The sequence below is a fragment of the Dendrobates tinctorius genome, unplaced genomic scaffold, assembly GCF_039654945.1.
Source record: "Dendrobates tinctorius isolate UK_male_01 unplaced genomic scaffold, ASM3965494v1 ptg000003l, whole genome shotgun sequence".
NCBI lineage: Eukaryota > Metazoa > Chordata > Amphibia > Anura > Dendrobatidae > Dendrobates > Dendrobates tinctorius.
In genome coordinates this window covers 88,063,605-88,074,330 of record NW_027361671.1, presented here as the reverse complement: position 1 = coordinate 88,074,330, position 10,726 = coordinate 88,063,605, and the positions used below count along the sequence as shown (strand labels likewise).

Here is a 10,726-nt window from a genome sequence, read left to right as displayed (position 1 = left end):
ACTTTATCGCCCACTCTCCCCCATTTGTATCTGGATGTGTCTTAATTAAAATAAAAACTTTTTTGACTTTACCCTGGACTTATAGTCGCTTTTTTGGAGCTCTGCTCAGTTTTCTCTTCAAGTACCATACAGAGTCAAGGGTGAACCGGGTATGGAAATGGAAGGGCAATGCAGCAGTCCGGCGTACAGTTGAGCAGACAATATGCCCACCCAATATCACAGTCTGTAATAACTGAGAAACATCACCAAAGTTGGGCAATATAGCCTTTGATATTTGTGTGTTATATTTTTGCTTAACAACATTCATTTTGTACTTTTTGGTTATCCCTATGGGATCGCATATGTTAAAAATGTATAACAACATTCTGATTGGAAGACAAATGTCTTCAAATGTTTTTTTAGTAAAATTTTATATTATTATACAAATTACATTGTTATTTTTTTTTTTAGAAAATGTATTATACGTTACATAAAGTTGAAAAAACACCCCTCAAAAAATAACAATTGCAATACACATAGAACATACACCACTAAACAGTCGTTAAAAATTTTTACACATACATGTCTTGCCATGGAACAAGACCATCATGTATGAAATAGTTTACAAATTGATCCCGAATCCTCATGATCACAACGGTAGAACGAACTGATGTGGAATCTATGCTCATGAGGTTTGACTCACAGTCATCGGGGTCCACCAGCAGGGGTTCATGTCTGCACAAAAAATTGTGCAGGCAGATGCATGCCTTCACTACACGGTCAACATTTTCAGGCTGAAGTTCCATGCAAGTTAGTAATATACACCATTTTGGAGTCAAAATACCAAAGGTACATTCCACATAACATCTTGCACGGCTCAAGCGATAATTAAATATGCGTCTTGTGGAGTTTAGACTACTGCTTGAGTACGGCTTTAGGAGATTTCGTCTGAGTTGGAACCCCTCATCTCCAACTAAAACATAAAGCAAGCTTGGACCTTCGGTCCCCGGTAGTGGCCGTGCTGAGGGTATGTTGAAGTTGTTTCTGTACAAACATTTCCCCATGTTGGACTCTTTGAAGACTCTGGAATCGTTCGTCCACCCATATGCACCGATATCCACAGCTACAAAACGGTATCTAGCATCCGCAATAGCCATTAAAACAATGGAAAAGTATTTTTTGTAATTATAGTACAAGGATCCACTATGCACAGTTTTCTGAATCTGAATGTGCTTCCCGTCCACGTCACCAATGCAATTCGAGAAATTAGCCACATCCTCAAGTTGTTTTGAAATTGATAGCCACATTTGTGTTGTCAGGTTCGGTAGCACTTGTGGTTGTAAGTTGTTCCAACTGGCATGACAAGTTTCCCGAACTAGTTGGCAAATAGTCGATTTCCCCAGACGAAATTGAAAATGCAGTGACGCAAAAGTTTCACCAGTAGCCAGATATCTATGACAATACAGAAAAAAAATTAGCACTTTGGACATATTGGACTGTTTTTTTTAAAGAAAACAAAAAAAAGGCAAGTTAAAATGGACTCGAACAATTGGCAACGTGTAGAAAATTAAAAGACATGCACCACGATAAATTAGAATCATAGAATCGTAGAGTTGGAAGGGACCTCCTGGGTTATCTGGTCCAACCCCTGCTCAAAGCAGGATTCACTAAATCATCCCAGACAGATGTCTGTCCAGCCTCTGTTTGAAGACTTCTATTGAAGGAGAACTCACCACCTCCCATGGCAGCCTGTTCCACTCATTGATCACTCTAACTGTCAAAAAGTTTTTTCTAATATCTAATCTGTGTCTCCTCCCATTCAGTTTCATCCCATTGCTTCATCCCATTTGCTTGTGCAAATGAAAATAAAGATGATCCTTTTACAATGTGACAGCCCTTGAGATATTTGTAGACAGCTATTAAGTCTCCTCTCAGTCTTCTCTTCTGCAAGCTAAACATTCCCAAATCCTGCAACTTTTCCTCATAAGACATACATCCAGTCTTTGTCAATAGAACAATGTTAAGAACAGGATATTTACCTCAAAGTCACGACTAAATGTTGCTCCGCAGAAATGTTGTGCGCAGATACCTTTGAAATTTAAAGGGATGATCCCGAAGCTGAACATCCAGGGTGTGAAAGGCACCACATGTATTCCGTAAAAAATTCAGTTCATGGATCCAATATCTCCTTTGGGAAATACGCCTTCTCTGCCGACGTCGCAGCTGCATCAAACGAAATCTAACAAGCTCAGACACAAACATCTTGCTTGCAGCCAGAAGTTCACTCGATGCTTCCAAAATGGAGAATGTGTGTCCACCCACACCTGACGCTGACAAAAGGCAAAGAAAAAAAAATGAACAACTTTATTGACAGTGCCTGTAGGCTGACAAACGGATGTTTCATGAACGGATATCAAAACGACATAACACAGTCACATGGGTTAGCACAAGCGTAAACGCGAAGCAAATTTTACACCAAATTTGGCTCATTTCAGCACATCCATTTAACAGATCCATTAAACGGATTGTACTAAACGCAATGTGAACCTAGCCTAACGCTCCTTCTATTGCAAGACCTGCCATGAGCCTAAACAGTAGTTTCCAACAACTCATGGAGTTTCCCACACAGGAGAAAACAACAAATTGCAGGTTCCACTGTACTGCAAACATATAAATACATAAGCTTACATCTCAAAGTTGAACATTTTGGCATGGTCAGGAAGATGAAAATTCTAATTGAAATTGTTGTCAATCATATATAGTTGGGCATAAGAGTCAATGATGCCATTTATGACTACACCACTACCGAAGCCAATCATGCAATGTAGTTTTTCGTGTATTATTTGATTTTTATTTTTAGTTATAACTATTTGAACATAACCTAGTGCTACTAATCTAGTGACTAAGTAAAGGTATGGGGATTTCTTTTTTTCATTTAAGGATAAAAGTGGGTCCTGACACCCCTACTAATCAATTAAGTGTCACTTACTCTTTTCTTTACAGGAGGCATAGGACCTTACACTTTGTCTGTGGCAGCAGTTAAGTCCCAATGACTTGCATGGGAATAAACAACAGGGTTTTGACCCCTTAAAGGAAACCTGTCAGCTTATAGATGCTGGTGAAACCATGGGCAGCATATACAGTATGAGCCACTGGCTGTAGTATCCCATCCATGTATGTGTCTGAACCGCTGCAGAAGGCGCGGAGAAGCCACTGGGGACCCAGCGTTATGACTAGTCACCCGTGAAGCTCAGTCCTTAGCAGTAATTAAAAGTATTTTTTTCTCTGAAATGCTGCAGCATTACAGAGAAAAATATACATGGATGAGATACTACAGCCAATGTATCAGCATGTATTAACTGACATGTTCCCTTTAGCTCCCCAGTGATCTGACATTGAAAGCTTATCTTGAGGATAAACTGTTAATATGGTAAAAAACTATATCACTAAATTCAGTTGTAACAGCTACTGTATCTCTCTCCACTACCCCATATACATGAAAGCTTAGCTCATTTTTCCACTTGGACATGAGTGTGAAAGCCATTTCCAAACACCTCTGGCAGTAACCTATTTCCTGGGCAAACAAAAGGATGGGATATTTAAATTAAAACTTTGTAGTCCTTCTCTTCTCTGATATCAAGTCTTTGGGGCGAGTTTATAGGCCCATAAAAACATTCCATGTTTGAAATAGCTTGATCATGTGAAAAAATGATAGATTTAGCTGACTGTGATAAAATGTGTACAGGGACCTTTAGCCTCGTTTCAAACGTAGTATTTTTCAGAAAAAAAAAATTGGAGTGAATCAGCAGTGTCTTGCTTGAAAAAAAACAAAAACATAAATTTTTAAAATAATGACATCAAAGAGTGTGTAAATATTCTATGTAAACATATGAATTATTAGGTATTTTTTACAATCAATGAAAAAAGGCAGAAAAAAAATGTGCATGAAGCAGACCTAACATTGTTTTCTGCTTTAGTCTACAAACAAAACAGCACCTTAAGAAGACCAGTAATAGAGATGTAAGAATGCATAATTTAAAGTCCTTATGTTCATGCCATAATTTACCTTAAGTCTTTTGTATCACACATTCTAATATATAATGCAGAAGGAATGGGTTTATAAGCGTATCTTACCAACACTTGTCAGCAAGCTGTCCATTCACGGACATCATGCCCTTTAAAAGTGCAAAGATGGCTGTGTCAAAATAGAAAAATGCACAAGACACACTAAATCCTTCTAGTAATAAATTTAGACCATGTCATTGGGCACTTCACTAGCTATTTTTATGATCTTCGAGTCCCCTGTTAATCAGAACATTGTAAGAACCGTGACACTCGTGAATACTGCACCTTCTTATTCATGGACATACCTGGAGTTTCATAGTCCCTACTGCAACTTCTGTCCCTTTGCCCACTTCTTAACAGTTGGTTGCCCAGTGGAGCTGTTAGTGTCAGTTCCCCCTCCTCCTGCAAAAAAAAATCTTAAATGAATACACCCCCTTAGAAAATAAGTAAGATTTTAATCAATATCCCACTAAACAACTGAACACAAAAATAATTTCAAGACTTTTGAGCAGACTGACTTTCATAAAACATTTTTTAACCCATAATATGAAAGTAAGGTTAATAATATGACTTTCTTCACAAAATCTTCAGTTTTACAAAAAACTTCTAAATTTAGTATTTTGTATGGATGGCATGATTTTAAAGGACAACACCAAATCTTCTAGACATGGAATGAAAAAGTTGTCGACATATTGCAAAATGTACCTTTTTTGCATTTTTCAAGAATGACCTCTTTCAGACTCTGGATGCTGGATGGAGAGTAATGCTCAACTTATCTCTTCAGAATTCCATATAGGTGTCCAACTGGGATCAGTTCAGGGGACATACTTGTCACTTTCACCCTATTGTTCTTATCTTTAGAAATGCAACAGATGTATCTTTTGGATCACATGCACATCTACCAAGAGCACATAATGATGGTATCAACTTCTTTTTCAATATAGAGCAGTATATCTGTAAACTCATGATACCATCAATGAAATGTAGCTCTCCGACACCAGCAGCACTCATGAGGATACTACTACCATCATGTTTTATTGTAGGCACCATGCAATTAAAAAGTTATAAATGAGATCAATAGAATATGGGTGAATCTGAAATTGAGTATATTGTCATGATTCTGCTGATCAGAGTGTCTGGAAAAAGTGACAGTTCAGCCGTACAATGTAGGACAGGGGCATGCTGAGCTGCAAGTATGGTGATGGACAGCTCAGCCGTCCAATAGGATGATGGGGTGTGATGAGCTGTCGGTGTGTTGAGTTATGGTTCATCCATCCATTCAGGGCCTGGGTGTGGGGGCTTCCTCCATATGTCTGCTATTCTAGTGATTACCTAGGTATTTAGCTGGCTCTCTGCCTCCAATTAGTGCCAATTGTAGCATAGCTCAAATCGTATGCACTTGCTCTGCTCTCTTTGTTCCTGTATTTGATCTTTGTTGCCGGACCTTGGACCTTGCCTTTTACCATCTGTTTGGCTTTCCTACTTTTGTCCTGATCCACTACCTTTCCGGAATTCTGACCTTGGACTGTGACCTGACTACACCTTCATCATACCCATTTGTTTATGACAAAGCCTCTTGATATCTGACATATAGTCTGAGAAAGAATTAAAAATGAAATATAGAAGTATACAGTCTATGGTTGCAATTTATAAGGATCTTCAAAAACAGTGCTTTTAAAGGATTGAATGACCCACGGACAGTGGCAAATATTGCATGTTTGTAACATCATGAGGACAAAGTCAACACTGATAAAGTGATTTTTCCCTAGCTTTAAGGGCCTGTCACACTAAGCGATATCGCTAGCAATATCGCTATAACATCACTGTTTTTGTGACGTTATAGCGATTTTGCTAGCGATATCGCTATGTCTGATATTTACCTCCGACCGCTCCCCCGCTGGTTATCGATGATCGTGCGAGAACCTCCTGGACTGTTTCTCGTCGTCAGCTTCCTGCTGGGATTCCTGTGGCACCGATGAGCGACGCGTGGACACGGGCGGGAGGACGTCAGGATCGCCGCGTCTGACAGGTATGTAACAACCCCCGACAGCTGCTATGTCGCTGGTGAGATCTGCCTGTGTGGCAGCTCACTAGCGACCACTTAGCGATGCACCAGCGATCCTGACCGCGTCATATAACTGGTCGGGATCGCTGGTGCATCGCTAAGTGTGACAGTACCTTTACACAGAGGCACTCCAGGCAACTTAGCTTTGCAACGAACTGCAGCTGGCCCCATTCACTTGAGCAAAATTCCACAGTAGTTCCCTGCACAGCTGTGTTGTGGCAAAAACAGTAAAGGTAGCCCAGAGCTAAACCATCTCCATTCTCATTCTCTAAGAGGTCAGACCCTTCCTGATCGTAAAGTGATTGCCTATTTCAGTGAAATGCTATTACTTTATGAAATGGTAAAACCTCTTTAATGCTATCAAAAATTTGACTAGTGCAAGGACCTGATTGATTTATTATTTAGTGTACTGTATAATCCTTTAATTAATACGTAGATAAGCACTAAAACAGAGACTAGTTCAATTCTGCAACCCTCTCTTTATAAATATATAGTTATCAGTAGAGAAAAAAAATACATGAAGTTGTGGAGAATTGTTTTCTTGACTTTTGTATATATTTGCTCCTTGACAATCAGGACATTCTGTCTTTATATCTTCCCTTGTTCGTCTGATTGAATTTCACCTTGAACTGTTTGTTTAATCATAGGAACGTAATGAACAGCACACATTCAAGTGATTGAAAAATAATGAATACATTTAAATAACAACTCAGAGAGACCAAGAAAATGGCATCTGTTCAGTATAGAAATGATTTTTCTTTATTTAAATAGTAAGATAACACTGGTTTGCTTTTGTTAAGACCTATCAATTAGATGCACAATTCTTCCGGCTAAATTGAAGTATATCTTTTGCAAGGGGCAATTTTCTTCCTTTCCATCAGCAGAATCACGTACATTCACCACTTGTACTGCAAATAAAGCAATGACAGACACGCCTCGATGAATTCACCCAGACAAATCCTTTTACGGGGAGAGAAAAAAATCTTTCATAGACAGCTATTTCATTTCTTACCATTGGGAATACAGATACACACATTCATTGAACATCATAAATGTCTGACGGTAGCAGTCATGTGCATTGCTCACCAGCCAGCGGTGATTTGGGGCTGTTTACATTATATTGATGTTTTTATTACATAAAATTGGTGTCTTAAAGATGCGATCCCACCAGCAACCCAGTAGGAATACAGTTCTTACTAAATAATTATCACAGCCGTAACAGGATCGTGTTTGCTTACATTCATCGCTGGGTAATTGCCACCTGTATTTTTTCAAAGCCACTGAATTGGAATTCTGCATTCTCTGTTCATTTTAACCCTAGTTCTAGAGAGCAAAAACACGATAATTCAAAGAAGAAAGACATACCTGAATAACGGTTTATCACCAAAAGGGAAGGCGGCGTAAAGTCAGAAATAATCTTGCCTGGAAAGATCAACACAAAAAGCTCCTTTTGAAATGTGATTTAAAAAAAAAGTGAAATTACCATATTTCTCCTCATAACAAACTTGAGAAACGTTGCATGTTGATGAATCTCTCACTTTCTCTCTGGAGATATATATATAGCCATATAGGTCACTTCTTGCATGAGGCTACCACCAGCGTTAATAACGGGTGATCGATGCCGGTGATTGCGCTACGGGATAGGAAGTAAACTACCCCTAGCAAAAATGTAATTCAACTTAGCTGGAAGAATTGTGCATCTAATCAATATGTCTTAAATAAAGCAAATAAGTGTTTCCTTGTCATCGAAATGAAAAACAATCATTTTTTTCTGTATTGAACAGATGCCTTTTGCTTAGGCTTTTGATAGTAATTTAAATGTATTCATTATTTTTCAATTAGTTGAATGTGTGCTTTTCATTACACAGGTCATCATTATTATTTTAAGGTGTTAGGCTGAGTTCACACGTGTTTTTTTCGCATTTCCGCGGCGGTTTTAACTGCGCGATTTTGCCGCGAAAACGCTAAAAATAAGCATCCCATGCATTCCTATGGGATTCCGCAATGCTGTGCTAATGCTGCGGTTTTTACCGTGGCGGAATCGCTTCGCGGTAAAAAACGCAGCATGCTTATTAATTTTGCGGAATCGCGGCGATCCCGCACCAATAGGAATGCATTGTTCTGCTTACTTCCCGCATGTGGCTGTGCACAACATACGGAAAGTAAGCAGAACAATTGCGGATGGTACCCACGGTCCGGAGGAGAGGAGACTGTCCTCCGGGCTTTGGGTACCATATCCCTGTAAAAAATAGAATTTAAAATAAAAAATATTGTTATTCTCACCTTCCGGCGTCCCACGCAGCCTTCCCGCCTCTCTCCACGCTCTCGTTCCCAGTAATCCTTTGCGAAAATGCCCGCGATGACGTCCGTTCTCGCGGGATCGTGAAGTCTCGCGGTCATTCGCGCGACGTCATCGCGAATTACCGCGAGACGTCGCGATCCCACGAGAACGGACGCCATTGCGGGCATTTTCACAAAGGATTATTGGGAAGGGCTGCGCGGGACGCCGGAAGGTAAGAATAACACCATTTTTCTTTTTTTTTTTTACATTCTATCTTTTACTATTGATGCTGCATAGGCAGCCTCAGTAGTAAAAAGTTGGTCACACTTGTCAAACACTATGTTTGACGAGTGTGACCAACCTGTCAATCAGTTCTTCAAGCGATGCTCCAGATCGCTTGGAAAACGCTAGAATTCTGCAAGCTAATTACGCTTGCAAAATGCTAGTTTTTCCGCGGGAAAATCGCGGGAATTTAAAATGCGATTTTCCCGCGGAATGGAATTCCGGAATTCTCGCAGTAATTTTCGCGAGAGTTCCGCTACGTGTGAACTTAGCCGTACTGTCTTTCTAGAAACTTTCTAACAAAAAAAATATGCTAAACATACATGTCCATATTGTCCATATAAAGAAAGACCAGCAATCATGAAACAAGAGTGCTATGTATTAAAGAAAAAGGATGGCTTGTCCTCCTGTTGTATGGATTGAATGGTAGAGATCTGTGATGTATCAGAGCTTTAATGTTGGTGTGGAATTGCATTGGCTTGGGTAAGAGAGCAACTTACAATACTATTGTGAGGATACTGACAAATTGGATTTATTGAGACAGTCATAAGATAATTTTATCATTTTATTTCCACTGAAAATCATTGCAATTATATATTGATCATGGTGTTCCTCAGATTTACCATGCATTGCACACAACCAGAAGTCAGCTATGCTACTGTCACAAAGTTACTGATACCATGAGAGGGACCTCAAGATAATGGCATTTGGTCACATGAACGCCTGCACGGATTAGAACTTCTTCACCATCCTATTAAATGGTGCAGGTTTATCCTTAAGGCCCCTTTACATTTAGCAATGCACCAGCGATCCCGACCAGCGATATGACCCGGTCAGGATCGCCGGTGCATCGCTAAATGATTGCTACTGAGCTTCCATACTAGCGGACGATACTTACCTTTCAGACGCGGCGATCCTGACGTCCTCCGTCCGCATCGACACGTCGCTCGTCGGCACCAGCAGGAAGCCCAGCAGGAAGCGCCCGACGAGAAATGGAGCTGTGTGATCTCGCACGATCAGCGATGGACAGTGGGGGAGCCGGTCGGAGGTAAGTATCACACATAGCGATATCGCTAGCGATATCGCTGCTGCGCCAAATCGGTGATGCTTTAGCGATATTGTTAGTGTGTAAAACCCCCTTTAATCAGTTCAGTTGATCTCTTGGAGCTCTCCATCCTGAATTGTCTCAGCTGTCCTGTGTGGCCACTCCTCTCTGGTATATATGCTCAACAATTGCACTTGGAAATTGCATGTGATAGCTTACACTTCCAGGTTCAGTGTTGAAAGAGAAGTTCAGTGTTGGGAGTAGGTGGTTTGGGAATTGATTAGGAGATTTCTGCTTGGTGTTGGTTTGCATGTTTATCCTCATCCACTCATATTTGGTTACTCCTTCTTATTTCTCCGGTTTCCCACTCTGTTGTTTTGGGAGTATATTTGTATTATTGTAGTTTACTTTTATCCTTGTCTGTTAGCCCCTCTCTGTCTGGTCAGTGTAATGCTATACATTTTGGGCTCACACCTCTCTGGGTGGGGGAGGGAACAGATAAGGGTTAAGATAAAATATATTGCAAATACATCTGCAAGACGTCAGTCTGCACAGTGCACCATAAAAGTGCAATATAGAAGTGTGCAGCTATGAACTATACTAGAATTAAATATGATGTGTACAGAGTGTATATTGCAATCTACCACCATCTACCACTCTAATCAGCATGTCTATTTATCTGTTCTTCCTACAGGTATGTCATTCAGCTTTCCATCCTGATTTTCCCTGCCTCTGCTGTTTGCAATCACTTTGTATGCTATTCAGCTTTCCATCCTGATTTTCCCTACTTCTGCTCCTTGCAATTAATTGGTACGTCATTCAGCTTTCCATCCTGATTTTCCCTACCTCTGCTCCTTGCAATCATTTGGTATATTTTTCAACTAACCACTGCTATACTTCAAATGTTATTTATGACCTCCTTGTTTATGCTACCTCAAAAATCCTGCATCTGGCTCAGTCTTAATTATCTGACCAAGATGAGCACAGACCACTCCCCTCAGTTCCTCTT

General features: G+C 40.1%; 1 protein-coding gene across 1 annotated transcript in view; it reads right to left on the bottom strand.

Moving 5' to 3' along the window:
- Nucleotides 1-498: 498 nt before the first annotated feature.
- LOC141080625 (uncharacterized) overlaps nucleotides 499-10,726 on the bottom strand; it is an 86,842-nt gene continuing 76,614 nt past the window's right edge. Inside the window, exons 5-7 of the mRNA XM_073565986.1 lie at nucleotides 4,350-4,446; nucleotides 2,019-2,309; nucleotides 499-1,431 (exon numbers count right to left, since the gene is read on the bottom strand). Coding sequence (XP_073422087.1) covers nucleotides 2,032-2,309; nucleotides 4,350-4,446 — 375 coding nt within the window. The 3' untranslated portion in view covers nucleotides 499-1,431; nucleotides 2,019-2,031. The remainder of the gene's footprint in view (nucleotides 1,432-2,018; nucleotides 2,310-4,349; nucleotides 4,447-10,726) is intronic.